This window comes from Phyllobates terribilis, unplaced genomic scaffold (genome assembly GCF_046119375.1).
Source record: "Phyllobates terribilis strain yellow unplaced genomic scaffold, ASM4611937v1 Scaffold_7__3_contigs__length_470593459, whole genome shotgun sequence".
NCBI classification, from domain to species: domain Eukaryota; kingdom Metazoa; phylum Chordata; class Amphibia; order Anura; family Dendrobatidae; genus Phyllobates; species Phyllobates terribilis.
This window is the reverse complement of record NW_027362767.1, coordinates 242,846,189-242,873,553: the sequence shown is the minus strand read 5'-3', so window position 1 is coordinate 242,873,553 and position 27,365 is coordinate 242,846,189. Positions and strand designations below refer to the sequence as shown.

The 27,365-nt window shown below is 47.0% G+C and overlaps 1 protein-coding gene across 6 annotated transcripts in view; it reads right to left on the bottom strand.

Annotated features, from left to right (window-relative positions):
* The window catches only part of AK1 (adenylate kinase 1), an 82,878-nt gene extending 60,600 nt beyond the window's left edge, over nucleotides 1-22,278 (bottom strand). For 2 of the 6 annotated variants that reach the window (XM_073640003.1, XM_073640005.1), the window contains exon 1: nucleotides 3,196-3,216. In XM_073640003.1, coding sequence (XP_073496104.1) covers nucleotides 3,196-3,201 — 6 coding nt within the window. In that variant the 5' untranslated portion in view covers nucleotides 3,202-3,216. Of the gene's footprint in view, nucleotides 1-2,853; nucleotides 3,025-3,195; nucleotides 3,217-15,353; nucleotides 15,378-22,254 lie in introns of those variants that run through there. The other 4 variants (XM_073640008.1, XM_073640007.1, XM_073640004.1 and 1 more) reach the window with 4 other exon arrangements.
* Nucleotides 22,279-27,365: the final 5,087 nt, after the last annotated feature.

The following is a 27,365-nucleotide window of genomic DNA, read 5'->3' as shown; positions in this document are numbered from 1 at the left end:
GTGTACATTATATATGACTGTACATGATATACAGTCTGTGCCTGTGTGTACATTATATATGACTGTACATTATATACAGACTGTTCCTGTGTATATATTATATATGACTGTACATTATATACAGACTGTCTGTGTGTACATTATATATGACTGTACATTATATACAGTCTGTGCCCGTGTTTATATTATATATGACTGTACATTATATACAGACTGTGCCCGTGTGTATATTATATATGACTGTACATTATATACAGACTGTGCCCGTGTGTACATTATACATGACTGTACATTATATACAGACTGTGCCAGTGTGTACATTATATATGGCTGTACATTATATACAGACTGTGCCCGTGTGTATATTATATATGACTGTACATGATATACAGTCTGTGCCCGTGTGTACATTATATATGACTGTACATTATATACAGACTGTGCCCGTGTGTATATTATATATGACTGTACATGATATACAGTCTGTGCCCGTGTGTACATTATATATGACTGTACATTATATACAGACTGTGCCCGTGTGTATATTATATATGACTGTACATGATATACAGTCTGTGCCCGTGTGTACATTATATATGACTGTACATTATATACAGACTGTGCCTGTGTGTATATTATATATGACTGTACATGATATACAGTCTGTGCCCGTGTGTACATTATATATGACTGTACATTATATACAGTCTGTGCCTGTGTGTACATTATATATGACTGTACATTATATACAGTATGTGCCTGTGTGTACATTATATATGACTGTACATGATATACAGACTGTGCCTGTGTGTACATTATATATGACTGTACATTATATACAGACTGTTCCTGTGTATATATTATATATGACTGTACATTATATGCAGACTGTGTCTGTGTGTACATTATATATGACTGTACATTATATACAGTCTGTGCCCGTGTTTATATTATATATGACTGTACATTATATACCGACTGTGCCTGTGAGTGCATTATACATGACTGTACATTATATACAGTCTGTGCCCGTGTGTATATTATATGACTGTACATTATATACAGACTGTGCCTGTGTGTATATTATATATGACTGTACATGATATACAGTCTGTGCCCGTGTGTACATTATATATGACTGTACATTATATACAGACTGTGCCCGTGTGTATATTATATATGACTGTACATGATATACAGTCTGTGCCCGTGTGTACATTATATATGACTGTACATTATATACAGACTGTTCCTGTGTATATATTATATATGACTGTACATGATATACAGTCTGTGCCTGTGTGTACATTATATATGACTGTACATTATATACAGTCTGTGCCCGTGTTTATATTATATATGACTGTACATTATATACAGACTGTGCCTGTGTGTATATTATATATGACTGTACATTATATACAGTCTATGCCTGTGTGTACATTACATATGACTGTACATTATATACAGACTGTGCCCGTGTGTACATTATATATGACTGTACATTATATACAGACTGTGCCCGTGTGTACATTATATATGACTGTACATTATATACAGACTGTGCCCGTGTGTACATTATATATGACTGTACATTATATACAGACTGTGCCCGTGTGTATATTATATATGACTGTACATTATATACAGACTGTGCCCGTGTGTACATTATATATGACTGTACATTATATACAGACTGTGCCTGTGTGTACATTATATATGACTGTACATTATATACAGACTGTGCCGTGTGTATATTATATATGACTGTACATTATATACAGACTGTGCCTGTGTGTACATTATATATGACTGTACATTATATACAGACTGTGCCCGTGTGTATATTATATATGACTGTACATGATATACAGTCTGTGCCTGTGTGTACATTATATATGACTGTACATTATATACAGACTGTTCCTGTGTATATATTATATATGACTGTACATGATATACAGACTGTGCCCGTGTGTACATTATATATGACTGTACATTATATACAGACTGTGCCGTGTGTATATTATATATGACTGTACATTATATACAGACTGTGCCTGTGTGTACATTATATATGACTGTACATTATATACAGACTGTTCCTGTGTATATATTATATATGACTGTACATTATATGCAGACTGTGTCTGTGTGTACATTATATATGACTGTACATTATATACAGTCTGTGCCCGTGTGTACATTATATATGACTGTACATGATATACAGTCTGTGCCCGTGTGTACATTATATATGACTGTACATTATATACAGACTGTGCCTGTGTGTATATTATATATGACTGTACATGATATACAGTCTGTGCCCGTGTGTACATTATATATGACTGTACATTATATACAGTCTGTGCCGTGTGTATATTATATATGACTGTACATTATATACAGACTGTGCCGTGTGTATATTATATATGACTGTACATTATATACAGACTGTGCCGTGTGTATATTATATATGACTGTACATTATATACAGTCTGTGCCGTGTGTATATTATATATGACTGTACATTATATACAGACTGTGCCGTGTGTATATTATATATGACTGTACATTATATACAGACTGTGCCGTGTGTATATTATATATGACTGTACATGATATACAGACTGTTCCTGTGTATATATTATATATGACTGTACATGATATACAGACTGTGCCTGTGTGTATACTGCAGCTGCACATGTGATATGCCATACGGGAGACTATAATGTAATACACTGTATAAAGTAATGTCACAGGATGTTATGTAATATAATGTACACAGAGAGCTGATACAATGTAGCAGTATAAGCGGGCAGTGACTGACAGCACACAGTGTACAGATACCTCGAATAGCCGGGGGATGTGCCTGTCTTGCAGGTAGTCCTTGGCTTCTGATGTGCTCATAGTGCTGCAGCTGCTGCCACCTCTCCCTGGTCCCCAGCCTGCAGCAACCTCTCTGCCCGCTAGTGCGATCCCCTCCGCCGCCTCCTCCTCTCTGGGCTCCGGTCTCTCGCTCGCTGCCGCCTCCTCCTGCGCTGCCTACAAGTGCCAAACTGCACAGCCAGCTGCTCCAACACCCACCGCCCCCAGCACCCCGGTACCGAGGGCATCCTACACCCCACTGACCCCTAACTGGACGGTCTAGACCCCCACAGGACGAGCTGCACATGCAGAGAAGACACCTACCTCCATTACATACTGTGAGAAGTACTGGATAGATACCAGCCACATGGAGGGAAAGGACATCATCTATCTATCCCATAGCTATCTATCTATCTATCCCATATCTATCGATCTCTCTATCTATCTATCCCATATCTATCATCAATCTATCCCATAGCTATCTACAGTAACTATCCCATAGCTATCTATCCCATATCTATCTATCTATCTATCTATCTCATATCTATCTGCCCCATATCTATCTATCTATCTATCTATCTATCTATCTATCTATCTATCCAATATCTATTTATATATCCCATATCTATCATCTATCTACTTTATCTATTATCTATCAATTATTTATTATCAATCCAATATCTACAGTATCTGTCTATTATCTATCCATCCATTATCTTTCTGTTTAATATCTAGCTATCCATCTGTCTATGCATCTACAGTACAGACCAAAAGTTTGGACACACCTTCTCATTTAAAGATTTTTCTGTATTTTCAGGAATATGAAAATTGTACATTCACACTGAAGGCATCAAAACTATGAATTAACACATGTGAAATTATATACTTAACAAAAAAGTGTGAAACAACTGAAAATATGTCTTATATTCTAGGTTCTTCAAAGTAGCCACCTTTTGCTTTGATGACTGCTTTGCACACTCTTGGCATTCTCTTGATGAGCTTCAAGAGGTAGTCACCGGAAATGGTCTTCCAACAATCTTGAAGGAGTTCCCAGAGATGCTTAGCACTTGTTGGCCCTTTTGCCTTCACTCTGCGGTCCAGCTCACCCCAAACCATCTCGATTGGGTTCAGGTCTGGTGACTGTGGAGTCCAGGTCATCTGGCGTAGCACCCCATCACTCTCCTGCTTGGTCAAATAGCCCTTACACAGCCTGGAGGTGTGTTTGGGGTCATTGTCCTGTTGAAAAATAAATGATGGTCCAACTAAACGCAAACTGGATGGAATAGCATGCCGCTGCAAGATGCTGTGGTAGCCATGCTGGTTCAGTATGCCTTCAGTTTTGAATAAATCCCCAACAGTGTCACCAGCAAAGCTCCCCCACACCATCACACCTCCTCCTCCATGCTTCACGGTGGGAACCATGCATGTAGAGTCCATCCGTTCACCTTTTCTGTGTCGCACAAAGACACAGAGGTTGAAACCCAAGATCTCAAATTTGGACTCATCAGACCAAAGCACAGATTTCCACTGGTCTAATGTCGATTCCTTGTGTTCTTTAGCCCAAACAAGTCTCTTCTGCTCGTTGCCTGTCCTTAGCAGTGGTTTCCTAGCAGCTATTTTACCATGAAGGCCTGCTGCACAAAGTCTCCTCTTAACAGTTGTTGAAGAGATGAGTCTGCTGCTAGAACTCTTGTGTGGCATTGACCTGGTCTCTAATCTGAGCTGCTGTTAACCTGCGATTTCTGAGGCTGGTGACTCGGATAAACTTATCCTCAGAAGCAGAGGTGACTCTTGGTCTTCCTTTCCTGGGGCAGTCCTCATGTGAGCCAGTTTCTTTGTAGCGCTTGATGGTTTTTGCAACTGCACTTGGGGACACTTTCAAAGTTTGCCCAATTTTTCGGACTGATTGACCTTCATTTCTTAAAGTAATGATGGCCACTCGTTTTTCTTTACTTAGCTGCTTTTTTCTTGCCATAATACAAATTCTAACAGTCTATTCAGTAGGACTATCAGCTGTGTATCCACCTGACTTCTGCACAACACAACTGATGGTCCCAACTCCATTTATAAGGCAAGAAATCCCACTTATTAAACCTGACAGGGCACACCTGTGAAGTGAAAACCATTTCTGGTGACTACCTCTTGAAGCTCATCAAGAGAATGCCAAGAGTGTGCACAGCAGTCATCAAAGCAAAAGGTGGCTACTTTGAAGAACCTAGAATATAAGACGTACAGTATCACTCTATCTATCTTACAAAAAATGAAAATATTTGCCCATCTCCCACAGCATGGAGGCTGTGACTTCCTCTTGTCTGACCCTGCACTCCTCCCTTTATTTTAATCAGTTCACTTGCCCTGAAGTTGTAGGCTCATAGTCCATGATAGACATGTTTGTCCATTTAACTGAAGTCCATGAGTGGCATATTTTAGTAGGATAGGACTCAGAGGGAGGTTACCTTGCCGTGGTTGATGGGCATACATGAATTGGCCAATTTAGGTACTAAGAACCTTCATTTTTTTGTAAGTACATCTTATTGAGTAACAATACAGTCTGCATCTAATGTTTCCAGTGTTTTCATATATTTTGGCCCTTACAGAGTGCTATGCTTTCCTTTTGTATATTATGCAGTCATTGCGGCTGGCACCTGTTCACATTTAGGAGGTGCTGGTCAGGTTTATTTACTATAGATACATAATTGATAGATAGATAGATGCATAGATAGATAGACAGATATTGGATGGATAGATAGATAATAGATAGACAGATACTGTAGATATTGGATAGATAATAGATAAATACATAGGCAGATATTAGATAGATAGTGTAACATCCCTGGCGGCGTTCTGGCATGGCTTACCACCTCCCACCATGCAAGACCGCCATCTTACCTATCAGTCCAGGCTGCACAATTTCCTCCAGTACCTGCTGTGTGCATGTCTCATGTCTGATTGCTTAGGGCGGCGGCGCGGTTACTGCCTGTTTTTTATAGTTACTGTGTGCACAGTCCTAATGCGTCCCCAGCCTATTGCTGTGAGTCACTAGATACTTAAACCCCCTCCACCCAGTAGGAGGTGCCTGAGCAACACTTTCTTTCAGTGCGTTCTGTGCAACTGAGTTGCCAGGTCCTGTCCTGTATCTTGTCTGTTTCTGCCACCCTGGGGGCTGTATACCCAGGCCTGTTACCTGTATCTGTGACTTCTAGTCTGTTCCGCCACCCTCGGGGCTGTATACCCAGGCCCGTTACCTGTATCTGTGACTTCTAGTCTGTTTCCGCTACCCTGGGGGCTGAGTTCCCAGGCTCATTCCTGTATCTTGTTCCTGGTTCAGTTCCTGTCTGAACAGTGTCCTAGCCCGTTACTTGTTTGTCTCTATGTTCATATCTTCCCTTTTCCTGCAGTGTCTGAACCTGCACCTAACTCCAACTCGTTGTCTCTTTACTTCTGTTTGTGAGTTTAGTGTCCACTCGCTACTTCATTGTAAGTACCTTGTGTGTATTTGCTCTGCTCTGCTTGTCTACCACACTTGCGGGTTCTGCTCTGCTTGTCTACCGCACCTGCGGGTTTTGCTCTGCTCTGCTTGTCTACTGCACCTGCGGGTTTTGCTCTGCTCTGCTTGTTTACCGCACCTGCGGGTTTTGCTCTGCTCTGCTTGTCTACCGCACCTGTGGGTTTTGCTCTGCTCTGCTTGTCTACTGCACCTGCGGGTTTTGCTCTGCTCTGCTTGTCTACCGCACCTGCGAGTTTTGCTCTGCTCTGCTTGTCTACCGCACCTGCGGGTTTTGCTCTGCTCTGCTTGTCAACCGCATCTGCGGGTTTTGCTCTGCTCTGCTTGTCTACTGCACCTGCGGGTTTTGCTCTGCTCTGCTTGTTTACCGCACCTGCGGGTTTTGCTCTGCTCTGCTTGTCTACCGCACCTGCGGGTTTTGCTCTGCTTTTCTATTGCACCTGTGGGTTTTGCTCTGCTTTGCTTGTCTATCGCACCGGCGGCTCTGTTCCTGTATCCCAGTCTGTACTGGTCCCTATCCTGCCTGCGTTCCTACCTGCCAGTACCCACCTGTTTGCACACCAGCTGTGCCTGCCAATACTCACCTGTCTGTATGCCAGCCTAACCTGCGTGTCCCTGCATTCCCCGGTTCCTCCCTGGTTCACGGAGTCGACTGAGCCGCCGTGCGACTTGGTCGGACCGAGTTGATACTTAGTTATGCCCCTCCAGGCACTCCTCGGTTCATGGTCCAGTGGGATCACTAACCACGCTCACGCCAGTCAGTCCGGGCGTGTGCGTAACAGATAGATATATGGATAAATAATAGATAAATAATTGATAGCTATATGGATAGATAATAGATAGATAATAGGTAGATAGATGGATAAATACAGTAGATGATAGATATGGGATAGATAGATAGATAGATAGATAGATAGATAAATAGATATAGGATATATAGATAGATACAGTAGATAGATGATAGATAGTAGCATAACTACCGGGGGGGGCAGAGGGGGCGGTTGCCCCGGGCTCTGAGGGGGCCCACCCGGAGCTACGCTACTGTAACTGTATCGGCGAGGTTGGGGGGGCCCTGAGCAAGAGGGGGGGGCGGTGCCAGCATCGGGCTCCCCCGCCCGTCACCGCGGTAAGTTAACTGATGAGAGAAGGAGCACAACGCTCCCTCTCCCATCAGTCCCCCCTCTGCGTCTGACGTCATCACCTGGCGCCCGGCCGCTGTGCTGAAGATGTGTGCGGGTCGGGCGCTCAGAGCAGTAAGGGAACGAGGAGGAGAGGTGAGTACTGTGTTTATCTATTTATTTTTCCTATTGTGGGGGGATATTATACTACATACTTTGCTTATGGGGGGAGGAGATTATACTACAGACTGCCTATGGGGGGGGGATTATACTACAGACTACCTATGGGGGGGTGGGGGAATTATGCTACAGACTGCCTATGGGGGGGGATTATACTACAGACTACCTATGGGGGGATTATACTACAAACTGCCTATGGGGGGGATTGTACTACAGACTGCCTATGGGGGGTGAGGGGATTATGCTACAAACTGCCTGTGGGGAAGGAGATTATGCTACAGACTGCCTATGGGGGGATTATACTACAGACTGCCTATGGGGGGGGTTATACTACAGACTGCCTATGGGGGGGATTATACTACAGACCACCTATGGGGAGATTATAGTACAAACTGCATATGGGGGAGATTATACTACAGACTGCCTATGGGGGGGAGATTATACTACAGATAACCTATGGGGGGATTATACTACAAACTGCCTATGGAGGGGAGATTATACTACAGGCTGCCTATGGGGGGGTGAGGGGATTATGCTACAAACTTCCTATGGGGAGGGAGATTATGCTACAGACTGCCTATGGGGGAAGGAGATTATACTACAAACTGCCTATGGGGGAAGAGATTATACTACAAACTGCCTATGTGGGGAGATTATGCTACAGACTGCCTATGGGTTGGAGATTATGCTACAGACTGCCTACTCTTTGCACAGTGTGGGGGCCATCATACAATGTGGGAGATAATGTGGAGTCTTTGCACAGTGTGGGGGCCATCATACAGCGTGGGAGATAATGTGGGGTCTTTGCACAGTGTGGGGGCTTTCATACAGTGTGGGAGATAATGTGGGGTCTTTGTATAGTGTGGGGGCCATCATACAGCGTGGGAGATAATGTGGGGTCTTTGCACAGTGTGGGGGCTTTCATACAGTGTGGGAGATAATGTGGGGTCTTTGTATAGTGTGGGGGCCATCATACAGTGTGGGAGATAATGTGGGGTCTTTGCACAGTGTGGGGGCCATCATACAGTGTGGGAGATAATGTGGGCTCTTTATGCAGTGTGGGGGCCATCATGCAGTGTGGGAGATAATGTGGGGTCTTTGCACAGTGTGGGGGCCATCATACAGTGTGGGAGATAATGTGGGGTCTTTGCACGGTGTGGAGGTCATCATATAGTGTGAGAGATAATGTGGGGTATTTGCACAGTGTGGGTGCCATCATACAGTGTGGGAGATAATGTGGGCTCTTTATGCAGTGTGGGGGCCATCATGCAGTGTGGGAGATAATGTGGGGTCTTTGTGCAGTGTGGGGGCCATCATACAGTGTTGGAGCCATCAGTTTGGAGGCTACTAAGGGGTCAGTATACTGTGTGGGGGGGTACTATACAGTGAGGGGGCATTATACTGTGTATAGGAGAGCATCATACTGTGTAGAGGGGAGCTGTACATGGGGAGAGACTCAAGACATTTTATAATGCTAAGTGTGCACTTAGGGTTATAGAGGAACTCAGGTTATTATGACTGTCAAAGGGGCACACAGAGGGCATTATTACTTTCTAAGGGGCAAAATGTGGGCACTTGCACACGGCATTACTATATTCTAGAGGTTTGTTTTACCATCTAGAGGGCGCACAGTAGTTACAGTAATAGGAACACATACGGCAACGGCTCAGTATTGGGGTATCAGCAGGGTGAGGAGTTTGTGCAGGTTGGGAATAGATGGGGACGGGGCCTGAAATGTAAGGAGTCAAATGTGTCTTTGTTGTAATCTCTGGAGACCTGCGACTGAGTCCTGGATGGAGGAGTTGTTGTGTCGGTCTGGGCCAGATGGAAAAGACGGGAAAAATGAATAATTTAATCAGAAAGAACGTCAGCTGTAAGTCACTATATATAACCCTGCTGTGATCTCTTATATGTTCTGCAGGACTGGCATCTATCAATATATGTCACCATATGGCGGTAATATGGTCATGTATGCTGGTCTTTGTATAGAGATTATTTTTAATAAAAGACCCGTCATCTGCTGAGGTTTTCCTACATCCACTACCTGGGTGCACCACCATAGCTGTAATCAGGGTTACATGGTAAGGGGCCCACTCAGAAGTTTCGCCCCCCCCTGAACCAAAACCCCAGGTACGCCTCTGATGATAGATAGATAGATAGATAGATAGATATATAGATAGATAGATAGATAGATAGACAGATAGATATGGGATATATACAGTAAAGACCAAAAGTTTGGACACACTTTTTTTTCTGTATTTTCATGACTTTGAAAATTGTACATTCACACTGAAGGCATCAAAACTATGAATTAACACATGTGGAATTATATACTTAACAAAAAAGTGTGAAACAACTGAAAATATGTCTTATATTCTAGGTTCTTCAAATTAGCCACCTTTTGCTTTGATAACTGCTTAGCACACTCTTGGCATTCTCTTGATGAGCTTCAAGAGGTAGTTACCGGAAATGGTTTTCACTTCACAGGTGTGCCCTGTCAGGTTTAATGAGTGGGATTTCTTGCCTTATAAATGGGGTTGGGACCATCAGTTGTGTTGTGCAGAAGTCTGGTGGATACACAGCTGATAGTCCTACTGAATAGACTGTTAGAATTTGTATTATGGCAAGAAAAAAGCAGCTAAGTAAAGAAAAACGAGTGGCCATCATTACTTTAAGAAATGAAGGTAAGTCAGTCCGAAAAATTGGGCAAACTTTGAATATGTCCCCAAGTGCAGTTGCAAAAACCATCAAGCGCTACAAAGAAACTGGCTCACATGAGGACCGCCCCAGGAAAGGAAGACCAAGAGTCACCTCTGCTTCTGAGGATAAGTTTATCCGAGTCATCAGCCTCAGAAATCGCAGGTTAACAGCAGCTCAGATTACAGACCAGGTCAATGCCACACAGAGTTCTAGCAGCAGACACATCTCTACAACAACTGTTAAGAGGAGACTTTGTGCAGCAGGCCTTCATGGTAAAATAGGTGCTAGGAAATCACTGCTAAGGACATGCAACAAGCAGAAGAGACTTGTTCGGCCTAAAGAACGCAAGGAATGGACATTAGACCAGTGGAAATCTGTGCTTTGGTCTGATGAGTCCAAATTTGAGATCTTTGGTTCCAAATACCGTGTCTTTGTGCGACGCAGAAAAGGTGAACGGATGGACTCTACATGCATGGTTCCCACCGTGAAGCATGGAGGGGGAGGTGTGATGGTGTGGGGGTGCTTTGCTGGTGACACTGTTGGGGATTTATTCAAAATTGAAGGCATACTAAACCAGCATGGCTACCACAGCATCTTGCAGCGGCATGCTATTCCATCCGGTTTGCGTTTAGTTGGACCATCATTTATTTTTCAACAGGACAATGACCCCAAACACACCTCCAGGCTGTGTAAGGGCTATTTGACCAAGAGGGAGGGTGATGGGGTGCTACGCCAGATGACCTGGCCTCCACAGTCACCAGACCTGAACCCAATCGAGATGGTTTGGGGTGAGCTGGACCGCAGAGTGAAGGCAAAAGGGCCAACAAGTGCTAAGCATCTCTGGGAACTCCTTCAAGATTGTTGGAAGACCATTTCCGGTGACTACTTCTTGAAGCTTATCAAGAGAATGCCAAGAGTGTGCAAAGCAGTCATCAAAGCAAAAGGTGGCTACTTTGAAGAACCTAGAATATAAGACATATTATCAGTTGTTTCACACTTTTTTGTTAAGTATATAATTCCACATGTGTTAATTCATAGTTTTGATGCCTTCAGTGTGAATGAACAATTTTCAAAGTCATGAAAATACAGAAAAATCTTTCAATGAGAAGGTGTGTCCAAACTTTTGGTCTGTACTGCAGCTGGCACCAGTTCACACTAGGAGGTGCTGGTCAGGCTTCTCTGGTTTGCATTACTATAAGGGGGTGTAACTGCCTCTTCCCTGATTCTGCACTCCTCTCATTAACCAGCAGGTATTGTATAAACAGCTCTGCTTGCCCTTTAAATGTAGGTGTTTTTAGCCCAGAAGAAGACATGTTTGTCGGTTTAGATGAGGGTCACTAGACTCCCAGAGTCTAACAGTCCAAGCACCTTTACTCTCTTAATGGACACGGCACACGCCTGCGGCCCCTCACCGGGTTGACAGTCCACACTGCAGGCTGGATAAGCATAATAGGAACACCGTCAGCCTAGGCTGCAGTCCATTGGCTCAGCGGACATATGATACCGGGCGGCTATGTGTCCCGGATTGTGACACCGCCAACAGACCACATCCTTTACAACAGCCCTTGCGGCACCTTCAGTGGAAGTGGGATGTCCCCCAGTTGTGGCTCTGAACCCCTTCCGTGGTGAACCCGCCCCTTTTGGGTATCCCAGTACAGGGAAGTGGCTATATTAAGTTTCCTGAGGGATTTCTCAACGACCTGGTACCTCTCTAGTAGGCCGACGAGGTCGTCTGCGTTCTGGGGTCGCCTTGGGCAACCCAAGTCTGTACCGACTTGGGAAGGGAGTGTATGAACCTATCAATCATCACCCGCTCAACCATCTGGGCAGGAGTGGAAGATTCTGGCTGCAACCACTTCTGAACGAGATGCAGCAGGTCAAACATCTGCAAACGAGGGGGTTTGCAGCCAGCATATGCCCAGTGGTGGATTTGTTGGGCTCTCACCGCCATATTCACTCACAGGCATGCCAAGATCTCTGTCTTTAGTTTGCCATATTCTTTGGTATCCTGCAGTGCTAAGTCATAATATGCTTTTTGGGGTTCACCCAACAAATATGGAGCCAGAACCTGTGCCCACTGTTCTGGTGGAAGTCTTTCCTGATCAGCCACCCTCTCAAAGACTGTCAGAAAAGCTTCTACATCATCCCCGGGGGTCATCTTCTGCATGGCCCGTCCTACCGCCTTCCTGTGTGAGTCATCAGTCGGCCCTAGGGGTGGGGCGGTCACTCTGTCCTGGATGGCATCCACCAGAAGCTGTATCTGCTGCTGCTGCTCCTGCTGGTATTGCTGCTGCACTTTTTGCTGCAAATGGATCTGTTGCACCAACAGTTTGGTCGTTTTCTGTTGAGTTTGCTGCTGCTGCTGCAATTGCTGCAGGTGCTGCTGGTTTTGCTGCGCTTGGCTCTGGACTAAATGCTTAATGAGCTCCTCCATGTTGCCGGACATCTCTGGCTGGCTGACGGCCTTCACCCAGGACATTCACCGTTCTCTATGGCAGGTACACGTGTTCCTGGAATCTTGCCCGCATTCTCCACCAACTGTGGTAAAGCGACTTGCTCGGCTCTCACAGAGGCAGACACAGGACACACGTGTCGGGTTAACTCCCTGCTGGTTTATTAAATGACATAAACTCCAGCAGCATTTCACAAAAATAAACAAGTCCTCTCCGGGATAACAGGAGAACAAAAGATAAAGTATAGCAGAGTTCATAAGCGAGTGAGGCTTCGCCCGCTCTGGGTAGCACAGTGAAGTGCCACCAAACACCAGTCCTTCAGTGTTGCTCTCTGACTTCACCACAAACAGCCTGTAGACTGCACTCTCCAGACCAGACTAGAGAAAAAAAAATAGTGACTGATCATTTAACCTTGCTAAGCCACAACCTGAGGGGAGGTAGGGTGAATGACTTCCCACCTGATCTCTATGCCATTCACACAAAACTACTCCTTTCACAATGGTGATTACACCCCCAACACATAGCAGCCATAGTGAAACATACCTCTCCTCACATATAACACCAGTGACTCTGTCACAATATATATTTATATATATATGGTGTACTGTTGTAATCAGTGTGTGTATACACACATACATACACAGATAACTACAGTACAAATTGATACATATAAACACTTTCAGCCATGACTGAGTGTGTGTGTATGTATGTATATATATCTTTGTGTGAATACACACATACATACACAGATAACCCCAGTACACCAGTACACAGAGATACATATATACACTGCACCGGTACATACAGTACACATATTTACATATGATGTCCCTCGGGCAAGTACATTCTCTCATCTTCAGCAGCTCCATCCTGGTGGTCTTCTGTCCTCCATCAGCACTACTGGCCAGATCTCCAGCTGTCAGCCAGTCCTGTCTCTGCCTCCTCACTACCTCTGAGAGCTACAGGGAGCAGCCTCCGAGCAGTCAGTGAGTCTGACACTTCCCTCCTGCCTTCTGAGAAGTTCTGAGCTGCCTGACACATGTGAATATCGGCCATCACATCAACCTCCCCTCCCCTCTGTAGCCACTTACTACCCCCTGCACTGAGGGAGCTTTATTGGGGAACTGAGCCACTCAGGCAGCATTCACACTGCAGCTACTGATTCTGAATGGACCAGTGCAGCGTTTTTCCAATAAATCCCCCCTCAGTACAGGGGGTAGTAACTGGCTACAGGGGGTGCGGGGGGATTGGTGTAATAGCTCATGCAAACATTGATCAGGCAGTTAATTTTTCAGAACTGCTCAAAAGGAAGGAGAGTTGTCAGATGTAAAGACTGCTCGGAGGCTGTCCAGGAATCGTGTGCTGAGTGTGCTCTCTCCATCATAGAGCAATGGCAGCACCAACTAAGAGGAGAGCAGGTGCCCCTTCTAACATATTTTGCTGAGTGCAGGCCCCAGTCTGATGGCAAATGACTGAGGTACGGCCCCCTCCATTCCTCTTAGTGGAGATGTTGCCTTGGCTTTATGTGAGAACCAGACATTGCAGCAGCTGATCGGGCCCCATCTCCTTCAGGGCCCCTGTGCAGCTGCATCGGCTGCACCAGCAATATGTCTGCCCCTGGTTCAATGTGAAGGCCTACTTCAACAGAGGTTAAAGTGTCAATTCTTTTCCCTTCTCTGGAGATGTCTGACATGTATGAAGAGATACTCTGTGGGGGTGTATTGTATGAGAACTGTCACACTATGGGAGGTGTAGTGTACAAGAACCATCACACTGTGGGAGGTGTAGTGTATGAGGACTGTCACACTATAGGAGGTGTAGTGTACGAGAACTGTCACACTGTGGGAGGTGTAGTGTGTGAGTGCTGTCACACTGTGGGAGGTGTAGTGTATGAGAACTGTCACACTGTGGGAGGTGTAGTGTACGAGAACTGTCACACTGTGGGAGGTGTAGTGTATGAGTGCTGTCACACTCTGGGAGGTGTAGTGTATGAGAACTGTCACACTGTGGGAGGTGTAGTGTATGAGTGCTGTCACACTGTGGGAGGTGTAGTGTATGAGTGCTGTCACACTGTGGGAGGTGTAGTGTCCGAGAACTGTCATACTGTGGGAGGTGTAGTGTATGAGTGCTGTCACTGTTCTGCCTTCCTCCACGTATGATGCTGTGGGGGATTTAGCATACAGCTTAACCCCCATTCATACTCTATTAAAATAGACTGTAGCGTTCTGTAATCTTGATTTAATGGTGATGGTATGAACTTAATAGTGTGGTAAAAACTATAAAACAATACAGAATGATGAAAGTCAGTACTGGGTACATTAAAGAAACTAGCACTAACATAGTGATAATACAGATTACAGTAAACAGGAGTAACTGGGGTAGATCACTGCCACAGGCTCTATTCTGTACAGAATGCATCAACTTGAGTACAGTGCAAGAGGCATTAACTAAATTGTGTATCTCAGAGCACAATACACTTCACTTTACAGTATTTCACACAAAACATGTTACTGTATTTGCTCTTACCAGAATCATCTAACAAGAGGAAAGTTGTAGAGTGTAAAGCCAGACACACGTCTTATCTGCTTCCCTGAAAGCCCGGGAAAAACTCATTACAGGAACTCTTTCTCCTTGAGGAAGGAGGGGGGCGGTCCCTCTGCACACATTATTCTTAAAGGGGACAGACTCTTGTGACTATAAGAGTATTACTAGATGATGTGCAGCTTCTAAACAACATAAACAGACAACTGGTGACCTCTACAGGTCGCAACTAGAATAACACTATGAACATTCACTTAGCTGCTCATGAGTAGACAGAACACTCCCCGCTTGGCATCAACGGATGCCACCATTTGACTCTTTCGGGGAAAGCAGCAACACGAGTACGGTGACTGGCCTGAGGAACATTTTGGTTTCTCCAATCTTACCCACTCTAACCTCTACTTTTCGTACTTTCCCATCCTTGCTGGAAAGGGTTTGGTGACTATTCTGAGTGGCCACTCGTTTTGATGCTATTGACTGTCTTTCACAAGTACAACATCGCCAGGTTTGATGTTAGGATGGTCTTTCTGCCACTTCGTTCTGGTTTGTAGAGTGGAGAGATACTGTTTTCTCCATCTGTCCCAAAAGGCATTAGACATGCTTTGTACTTGTCTCCATTGTCTTCTGTAGAGGTCTTTGTTGTGGACTTCCCTTTGTACTACACGAAGTATCGTAATCTTGGCCTTTTCTAGGTTGGAGGTGGTGAACGCATGTTTGCAGTGATGCCAACCTTTACAAGGTCTCTGACTCATGGGTATTGCAGACTTGTAGGACTGAGTCATGTGAAGTAGGCAAGCGATGGCTTGAACGAGTGACTTCCAGGTTGAGAACCTGCTGAACCGATGAGATTCGAGGCGATGACCTGAAATCACTGTATGTAGGGCAGACACTTGAGGACGAAGCTCTTCGTCGGCATCCGGATTCACTAGTTCAAATGTATCAGGCTTGCTGCTATGGGGCGTCGAATAGTACAAGGAGGAAGGGCCTGTGAACCACGTAGTGTCCTTAAGATGACTGGGTGCGACGGATCTAGTCGCATAGTCTGCAGGATTGTGGTGAGTAGACACGTAGTGCCACTGATTATGGCAAGTGAATATTCTTATCCTCAGTACCCGATTGCTAACATAGACGTAGAAGTGTAGCGTCTCGTTTCAGATGTATCCCAGTACCATCTTGCTATCCGTGTAGAATTCGGCATTTTTGATCTGCAGATTCAACCCGTCTGAGATAAGTTCGGCAAACTCAACTGCAAGGACGGCAGCACAGAGTTCCAGTCTGGGTATCGTGTGGCGCTAGCCTTGTCCGACTCATGATGAAGCCTATATGGCTTTGTTCATTCACATCTGTTGTCTTGAGATACGCTACTGCTGCGATCGCTTTGACTGATGCGTCACAGAAGATACAAAGTCTTTGATTCTCAACTTCTGTGGATGGCACGAGAGCATAGGGCCGTTTCACACGAAGGTCGGTCAAGACTTCAAGAGACTTCCTCCACTCTGTCCACAAGTCTGCCTTTTCTGCTGGGAGTGGATCGTCCCAATCAAACTTCCCTTGGGTGAAGTCTCTCAGCATCATTTTGCCTTGGATGGTTACTGGAGTTACGAACTCCAATTGGTCGTGCAGGATATTCACGAAGGAAAGAACTCCTCTGCGCGTGAAGGGTTTCTCGTCTTTGTTGATCTGAAAGGTGAAGGCATCCGTCTTCTAATCCCAAAGCAATCCAAGGCTCCGCTGCATGGGAAGGGAGTTGATGCTTAGGTCTAAGTCCTTCAGATCACTGGAATAGTCTTGAGAAGGAAAGGCTTCCATCAATTCTCTGCTGTTGGAGGCGATCTTATGTAGCCTCAAGTTAGACGGAGCGAGCATTTATTGAGCCCTCTTCAGGAGGCTGATTGCAACCTCGTTTGTTGGTGTGGACTTCAGACAGTCGTCAACGTAGAAGTCCTTTTCTACGAAGGATCGGACAGCTGATCCGTACCTTTCTTCGCCCACTTTGGCAGAATTTCGGAGGCAGTAGATAGCGACTCCTGGGGAGGGACTGTTCCCGAAGATGTGGACCCTCATCCAGTACTCTGTGATGTCCTTGTCGGGGTCGTTATCGCGGTACCAGAAGAATATCAAGTAGTTTCTGTGTTCCTCCTTGACGAGGAAACAGTGGAACATCTGTTGTATGTCAGCCATAAATCCCACCGTATCTCTGCAGAAACAGAGTAGCACCTTTCTAGGAGCCTGTTGTTGAGGTCTGGGCCTGACGGTAGGACATCATTCAACGAGACGTCTTCACATTTGGCGCTTGAGTTGAATACCACTCTTATCTGACCTGGCTTCTTAGGATGGTACACTCCGAAGATGGGTAAGTACCAACACTCCTCTGAATGCCGAAGTGCAGGTGCAATCTCCGCATGGTTGTTCTGGAATATCTTCCCCATGAAGGTAAAGAAATGTTCCCTCATCTCAGGCGACTTCCAAAGCTTGCGTCCGAGGGAGATGAATCGACTGTAGACCAGTTCCCTGTTGTTGGGTAGACGTCTTCTCCGGGGTGGGAATGGTAGAGGTGCGACCCAACTGTTTGACTTGTCTTTGACTATTTCTCGATCCATGACGTCCAAGAACATCCTGTCTTCTATGGACATTGCTGTCTTGTTGTCTTCCTTTGTCCTGCGAAAAACTGCACATCCTATGTGATCTTGTTCACCTTCACAGGCGAGGTCTTCTTTGGAAGGAGATGAGAAAGGGCAAGGCAGGTGAGTGCTGCTCCGTAACTCCTTTACCAGCAGTCTATTTGGACATGGTTTGAAGAGAGATGGACGTCCATATTCTAGCGCGCTGGTGAGTATACTGTTGACTGAGGTAGGCTTGTGTGCTCCTCCTAGACAGACGTCTCCTATTATGACCCAACCAAGGTCAAGCCTCTGTGCGTACTGAGCATTCTGGAAGCCATTGATAGACTCTCTAGACTTGTGGACTCTTAGTATATGTCTCCCCAGGAGTAAAGCTATTGGAGCTTCTGGGTCCAACTCAGGTATCAGGTGAGCTATACACTTCAGATGGGGGTGATGTATCGCCACCTCCGGTGAAGGTATCTCGGACCTGTTGTCGGGAATTTGGTTGCACTCCAGGATGGTCGGTAGCGATAGGCAGGTCTGGCTATCTATGGACTCCACTTTGTATCCGGTAGCTTTCCTCCCCGCCGTATCAACGGTACCTGAACACATCTTCAGGGAGTAGGAAGAACCGGGACCAACAAAGCTGAAGTTGTCAAAGAAGATGGACTTGGCTAAAGACCTGTTACTTTGGTCATCCAAGATTGCGTATATCTTGATTGCTTTGTCCCTGCGGCCTGCTGGGTAGATTCGGACAAGGCAGATCTTTGAACAGGATCTTCCTCCCACGAGCCCTCCGCAGATCTCTGTACATTTAGAGGTGACCTCGGGGGTGCCTTCGTCAATGTTCTTCTGTCTCCTATCATGCTCCTCTGGCTGTGACAACACTCGAGGGGGTGGTCCAGGGTGCAAGGCTGTATTGTGGTTCGTGCTGCTGCATTCTGCACATTTCACGCTAGCTTCACAGTTCCTGGCAAGGTTAGAGGTTGCGGCACAACATTTGAAGCAGATGTTATTTTCTTTGAGGAACTCTTTGTGATCCTCTAAAGACTTCTCCCTGAAGGCTCTGCATTTTGGGAGAGGATGTGGTTTCCTGTGTAGAGGACACTGCTTACTGACGTCTTGAGGTTTATTCTCTTCTGGAGGGGACCTATTCGTCTTGTGAGGAGGACATGTGGAAGTAATGTTAGTTTTGTAGACTGCCACCGGTGTTCTACTAGCTTTGACACCGGGGGCAGTGGGACATAACAAAGTGAAGTCGAAGCTAGGGTCATTTCTGATTTTAGCTTGTTGGGCGACAAAATCTACAAACACTGTAAAAGGGGGGAATGGTACGTTATGAGTCTGTTTATAACGCGAACCATATGTGACCCACTTATCTCGTAGGTTGTCAGGAAGTTTTTGAACAATTGGATTGACACTCCTGGCAGTGTCCAGGACTGCCAATCCAGGTAAATCTCCTTCTGCCTCAGCCACCTGTAGCTCCGCTAACAAATTGCTTAGTTCCCTGAGCTGTTGGTAACCCTTAGACACTATTTTGGGAAAATCATCAATTCTCTTATATAAAGCATTTTCTATTGCTTCTATTGACCCATAACACTCATCAAGTCTTTGCCACACCTTGCGTAGACCTGTGTGTGGATGCTTTATATTAATGTCTCTGATTCTTTTGGCGTGTTCAGCGGACTCGCTTCCAAGCCACTTTACTAGGAGGTCTAACTCCTCGCTGTACGAAAGGTCCAAACCTCTGATGGCATTCTGGAACGAGGCTCGCCATGACCTATAGTTCTCAGCTCGATCAGTGAACTTTACAAGTCCCTGTGTGATCAGCTCCCGGCGAGCAAGGAGCTTTACAAAGTCCATGGTGTCTTGGTTATGGCTGATACGAGCTGGTGTGTTACCGTCACGTCTAGTGTGTGGTGTATCACCATACCTGACAAACGTTTCTGGCTTCGGATAGTCTGTATGATACCTCTCTGGAGAGGAAGGTGTCTCTTTGAGGCGGGACGGGGGCTGTACCTTCTGCTCAGCGGAGCTGTGGCCGACATCTCCGTTCTGGATGTCTTCTCGTTTTTAGTAGCGAAGTTCGGGGTTGGATCGTTGGTAATGGCGTAGGCTGGTTGATGTAATGCGTGTGGGCTGTCATCTCTTCCGTGATGTCAGTTGACGTACTCTGAGACGCGCTGTACTGGATCCTGCTGATCTAGATCTGGTACCAGAACGTTGCTGCGTTTCTCATAATCAGGATACTCCATTGCTTCCAAGTACTCTGCCTTGGCTATTGCAGCCGCTGCCTCTCTGTCGGTGGCAAGTCTTTCCAGAGACATTCGCACTCACTGCTTCTTGCTCTGCTTGTCTCAACTTTAATTGCATCTCTTGCGCGGCGAAGGAGGATCTCGCTTTGGCCGCCTCGGCTTCAGCGTGAGCGACTGCAGCAAGCTCTGCTATTGATGACTTGCTAGAGCCTGCTTGTCACCTCGTTTTGAGTGAGGATATAGCGCTTCGAGACATGGCGCGCTTAGCTGTAGACTGAATACTTTGGCGGGAAACTGAGTCTATATGCAGACGGGCTTCCGCGTGGCGGGAATGGCATTGTGCTTTCTGGGGGGGAGCCGGGCTCTTGTTCTCTGTGGCTGTATGGCGGCTGCTGTAATGCCCGTATGCGGTGCAGCGTGGGCGTTAGCGGTCCCGTACGGTCTGTTCAACCACCGCCTGCGGCCAGGGTCCGTTTTTACTGTTCTGCCTTCCTCCACGTATGATGCTGTGGGGGATTTAGCATACAGCTTAACCCTCATTCATACTCAATTAAATAGACTGTAGCGTTCTGTAATCTTGATTTAATGGTGAGGGTATGAACTTGATAGTGTGGTAAAAACTATAACACAATACAGAATGATGACAGTCAGTACTGGGTACATTAAAGAAACTAGCACTAACATAATGATAATACAGATTGCAGTAAATAGGAGTAACTGGGGTAGATCACTGCCACAGGCTCTATTCTGTACAGAATGCATCAACTTGAGTACAGTGCAAGAGGCATTAACTAAATGGTGTATGTAGCGTCGGCGTCCCTGCCTCCTGCTAGGCAGGGACGCTGTCACCCTCACCTCTCCGCTCTGTGCCCGGCGTCTTCCTCCCGCTCTGCTGGCAGCGCACGCTGCTTCCCGGCCACGGTGCTTAGGGCGCGCACGCGCGCGCTCCCCCTCTCTTAAAGGGGCCTCGCGCGCCGTCCTAAGGAGTTCCCGGCCAATGGCCGGAGGACTTCACCATATATAAGGCACCTCCTCCAAAATGGAGGTGCCCGAGCAATGTTGTTGCAAAGCCTTCACTCTGCTTCAGCCCTCAGGTCCCGTTTCCAGTTACCTGCCAGTCACCTGCCAGATTCCTGCCTGTTACCTGCCAGTCACCTGCCAGATTCCTGCATGTTACCAGCCAGTCACCTGCCAGATTCCTGCTTGATACCTGCCAGATATCCGTTTACCTGCTTGCAAGCCTGCGGTCCGACGGTCTGCCTTCCGACACCTGTCAGTCTGTCTATGGACCAGCCTGCCCGCTCACCTGGGAGCGCTCATCTGCTACCTGCCTGCTAGCCTACCTGGAGGCTCCGCTGTCACTTGCCGTGACCACCTGCCTGTCCAGAGACTCTAGTCTGCTCACCTGGGAGCGCTCATCTGCTACCTGCCTGCTAGCCTACCTGGAGGCTCCGCCGTCACTTGCCGTGACCACCTGCCTGTCCAGAGACTCTTGTCTGCTCACCTGGGAGCGCTCATCTGCTACCTGCCTGCTAGCCTACCTGGAGGCTCCGCCGTCACTTGCCGTGACCACCTGCCTGTCCAGAGACTCTTGTCTGCTCACCTGGGAGCGCTCATCTGCTACCTGCCTGCTAGCCTACCTGGAGGCTCCGCCGTCACTAGCCGTGACCACCTGTCTGTCCAGAGACTCTCGCCAGCTCACCTGGGAGCGCTCACCAGTCACCTGTCTGCTGTCCTTCTACCCAGAGACTGTCCCTGTCACTTGCCGTGACTACCTGCCCTTCTACCCAGAGACTGTCCCTGTCACTTGCCGTGACTACCTGCCCTTCTACCCAGAGACTGTCCCTGTCACTTGCCGTGACTACCTGCCCGTCTTCCCTGGGAGCCACCTGCTTCCTTACAAGGACCGCCCCCTTGTATAGTTGCTCAGAGGTTCCGCCTCCCAGACCCGTTACAGTGTATCTCAGAGCACAATACACTTCACTTTACAGTATTTCACACAAAACATGTAACTGTATTTGCTCTTACCAGAATCATCTGACAAGAGGAAAGTTGTAGAGTGTAAGGCCAGACACACGTCTTATCTGCTTCCCTGAAAGCCCAGGAAAAAATCATTACAGGAACTCTTTCACCTTGAGGAAGGAGGGGGGCAGTCCCTCTGCACACATTATTCTTAAAGGGGACAGACTCTTGTGACTATAAGAGTATTACTAGATGATGTGCAGCTTCAAAACAACATAAACAGACAACTGGTGACCTCTACAGGTCGCAACTAGAATAACTCTATGAACATTCCCTTAGCTGCTCATGAGTAGACAGAACAGTCACACTGTGGGAGGTGTAGTGTATGAGTGCTGTCACACTGTGGGAGGTGTAGTGTATGAGTGCTGTCACACTGTGGGAGGTGTAGTGTATGAGTGCTGTCACACTGTGGGAGGTGTAGTGTATGAGTGCTGTCACACTGTGGGAGGTGTAGTGTATGAGTGCTGTCACACTGTGGGAGGTGTACTGTTTGAGTGCTGTCACGCTGTGGGAGGTGTAGTGTATGAGTGCTGTCACGCAGTGGGAGGTGTAGTGTATGAGTGCTGTCACGCAGTGGGAGGTGTAGTGTATGAGTGCTGTCACACTGTGGGAGGTGTAGTGTATGAGTGCTGTCACACTGTGGGAGGTGTAGTGTATGAGTGCTGTCACACTGTGGGAGGTGTAGTGTATGAGTGCTGTCACGCTGTGGGAGGTGTAGTGTATGAGTGCTGTCACACTGTGGAAGGTGTAGTGTATGAGTGCTGTCACACTGTGGGAGGTGTAGTGTATGAGTGCTGTCACACTGTGGGAGGTGTAGTGTATGAGTGCTGTCACACTGTGGGAGGTGTAGTGTATGAGTGCTGTCACTGTGGGAGGTATAGTGTATGAGTGCTGTCACACTGTGGGAGGTGTAGTGTATGAGTGCTGTCACACTGTGGGAGGTGTAGTGTGTGAGTGCTGTCACACTGTGGGAGGTGTAGTGTATGAGTGCTGTCACACTGTGGGAGGTGTAGTGTATGAGTGCTGTCACGCTGTGGGAGGTGTAGTGTATGAGTGCTGTCACGCTGTGGGAGGTGTAGTGTATGAGTGCTGTCACTGTGGGAGGTGTAGTGTATGAGTGCTGTCACACTGTGGGAGGTGTAGTGTGTGAGTGCTGTCACACTGTGGGAGGTGTAGTGTGTGAGTGCTGTCACACTGGGGGAGGTGTAGTGTATGAGTGCTGTCACACTGTGGGAGGTGTAGTGTATGAGTGCTGTCACACTGTGGGAGGTGTAGTGTATGAGTGCTGTCACGCTGTGGGAGGTGTACTGTTTGAGTGCTGTCACGCTGTGGGAGGTGTAGTGTATGAGTGCTGTCACGCAGTGGGAGGTGTAGTGTATGAGTGCTGTCACGCAGTGGGAGGTGTAGTGTATGAGTGCTGTCACGCTGTGGGAGGTGTAGTGTATGAGTGCTGTCACACTGTGGGAGGTGTAGTGTATGAGTGCTGTCACACTGTGGAAGGTGTAGTGTATGAGTGCTGTCACACTGTGGGAGGTGTAGTGTATGAGTGCTGTCACACTGTGGGAGGTGTAGTGTATGAGTGCTGTCACACTGTGGGAGGTGTAGTGTATGAGTGCTGTCACTGTGGGAGGTATAGTGTATGAGTGCTGTCACACTGTGGGAGGTGTAGTGTATGAGTGCTGTCACACTGTGGGAGGTGTAGTGTGTGAGTGCTGTCACACTGTGGGAGGTGTAGTGTATGAGTGCTGTCACACTGTGGGAGGTGTAGTGTATGAGTGCTGTCACACTGTGGGAGGTGTAGTGTGTGAGTGCTGTCACGCTGTGGGAGGTGTAGTGTATGAGTGCTGTCACGCTGTTGGAGGTGTAGTGTATGAGTGCTGTCACACTGGGAGGTGTGGTGTATGAGTGCTGTCACACTGTGGGAGGTGTAGTGTATGAGTGCTGTCACACTGTGGAAGGTGTAGTGTATGAGAACTGTCACACTGTGGGAGGAGTAGTGTATGAGTGCTGTCACACTGTGAGAGGTGTAGTGTATGAGTGCTGTCACACTGTGGGAGGTGTAGTGTATGAGTGCTGTCACACTGTGGGTGGTGGAGTGTATGAGTGCTGTCACACTGTGGGTGGTGTAGTGTATGAGTGCTGTCACACTGTGGGAGGTGTAGTGTATGAGTGCTGTCACACTGTGGGAGGTGTAGTGTATGAGTGCTGTCACACTGGGAGGTGTGGTGTATGAGTTCTGTCACACTGTGGGAGGTGTAGTGTATGAGTGCTGTCACGCTGTGGGAGGTGTAGTGTATGAGTGCTGTCACGCTGTGGGAGGTGTAGTGTATGAGTGCTGTCACACTGTGGGAGGTGTAGTGTTTGAGTGCTGTCACACTGTGGGAGGTGTAGTGTATGAGTGCTGTCACACTGTGGGTGGTGTAGTGTATGAGTGCTGTCACACTGTGGGAGGTGTAGTGTATGAGTGCTGTCACACTGTGGGAGGTGTAGTGTATGAGTGCTGTCACACTGTGGGAGGTGTAGTGTATGAGTGCTGTCACGCTGTGGGAGGTCTAGTGTATGAGTGCTGTCACGCTGTGGAAGGTGTAGTGTATGAGTGCTGTCACGCTGTGGGAGGTGTAGTGTATGAGTGCTGTCACTGTGGGAGGTGTAGTGTATGAGTGCTGTCACACTGTGGGAGGTGTAGTGTATGAGTGGTGTCACACTGTGGGAGGTGTAGTGTATGAGTGCTGTCACGCTGTGGGAGGTGTGGTGTATGAGTGCTGTCACACTGTGGGAGGTGTAGTGTATGAGTGCTGTCACACTGTGGGAGGTGTAGTGTATGAGTGCTGTCACACTGTGGAAGGTGTAGTGTATGAGTGCTGTCACTGTGGGAGGTATAGTGTATGAGTGCTGTCACACTGTGGGAGGTGTAGTGTATGAGTGCTGTCACACTGTGGGAGGTGTAGTGTATGAGTGCTGTCACTGGGAGGTATAGTGTATGAGTGCTGTCACACTGTGGGAGGTGTAGTGTATGAGTGCTGTCACACTGTGGGAGGTGTAGTGTATGAGTGCTGTCACACTGTGGGAGGTGTAGTGTATGAGTGCTGTCACACTGTGGGAGGAGTAGTGTATGAGTGCTGTCACACTGTGGGAGGTGTAGTGTATGAGTGCTGTCACGCTGTGGGAGGTGTAGTGTATGAGTGCGGTCACGCTGTGGGAGGTGTAGCGTATGAGTGCTGTCACTGTGGGAGGTGTAGTGTATGAGTGCTGTCACACTGTGGGTGGTGTAGTGTATGAGTGCTGTCACGCTGTGGGAGGTGTAGTGTATGAGTGCTGTCACACTGTGGGAGGTGTAGTGTATGAGTGCTGTCACACTGTGGGAGGTGTAGTGTATGAGTGCTGTCACACTGGGAGGTGTGGTGTATGAGTGCTGTCACACTGTGGGAGGTGTAGTGTATGAGTGCTGTCACACTGGGAGGTGTGGTGTATGAGTGCTGTCACACTGTGGGAGGTATAGTGTATGAGTGCTGTCACACTGTGGGAGGTGTAGTGTATGAGTGCTGTCACACTGTGGGAGGTGTAGTGTATGAGTGCTGTCACACTGTGGGAGGTGTAGTGTATGAGTGCTGTCACACTGTGGGAGGTGTAGTGTATCCCTTTGCCGTAAGTCCCATCAATCACCAGAACCAAAACCAACTTATAACCGAGGGATTCATGTCCTGATGACTCCCCCATACCAATTTATAACCAACTTCAAGGACCCTAATACACATCTCAAGCCACTATGACCCAGATAAAAATAACACAAAAACACAGATAGGGCGGGCGTGACTTGCTCTGTGCCCTGGGAGCGAAAAAGTGCCCAAAACCCCTCCCAGAGGGACCTTATAAATGACCCCACCACCCAGACCCAACCCTACTAACCCATGACCCCACCTATTCCAAACCCTCTTGACGTTGATATTGTCAATTCTTCGGTGGTTGTCAACACCCTTATACCCCTTTAAAGCTAACCACCAACCCAACCTTATTCCTCCCATAAAAAATGACAGACACAATAGGTTGGATAATATTGGCCACAGCGGCCTTTTATTATAGACATACAACAATTTTAGCAATACTTCTTTAAAACGTGCTAAGGTCCTTCAATCTACCAAGAATCTGGTGACCCAAAATAAACAACCAAACTTACTCCCAGCCACGAACCTCAGGCTCAGGAGCACCAAAAACTCCAAAGGGTTCATAAACGGATAAACCGCCATACTCGGGACTTGACATTCCTTTGCCGTAAGTCCCACCAATCACCAGACCCAAAACCAACTTAGAACCGAGAGATCCATTGTCCTGTTGACTCCCCTATACCAATTTATAACCAACTTCAAGGACCCTAATACACACCACCACAAGAGTATTTGAGATCTCAAGTACTTGCACTGTGCCCTGGGAGCGGGAAAGTGACCAAAACCCCTCCCAGGGGGACCTTATAAATGACCCCCCCTTCCCAGACCCAACCCTACTAACCCATGACACCACTTATTCAAAACAGCCGTCATGCTGGCTTCCGCCCACTGTCCTAGTCCAGTGCTCCAGCCTCTCCTTTTTGAGGAGTGTAGTGTATCAGGAGGTTACACTTCTGGAGGTGTAGTGGTCTATGAGGAGGATCACACCATGGGCCTATAGCATATGAGGAGAGTATATACATCCGTAGTACAGTTCAGTGGTGCCCAGATCCATAGTACTGCTCTCAGCCTGCTATGGATCTATATTGTACTTGTGGCCAGGACCAGACACTGACTGCTTGGGGCCCCTGTGCAAGAAATGTGTCTGGGACCCCCATCTTTTATGGTGATAAAGCTACAGATGTATATATAGCCACACACACATATATACCTCTTACATAGCCTCCTTTATTGCGTATATTGCCGTCCCTTATTACACAGTGCCCTCTCTTGTTATGTACAGCACCGTCCCTTACATACTGGATTATCTATAGCGCCCTGTTCTTTATTACATAGCGTCCTCTCTTGTTACATATATAATGCAATGATGGCTGATGGAGCATGGGAAAGCTTCTTTTCTAATGGAGGAGCTGATGGACCAGCCTTCTGGTGACCGGCTGCTTCATCAGCAGTCAT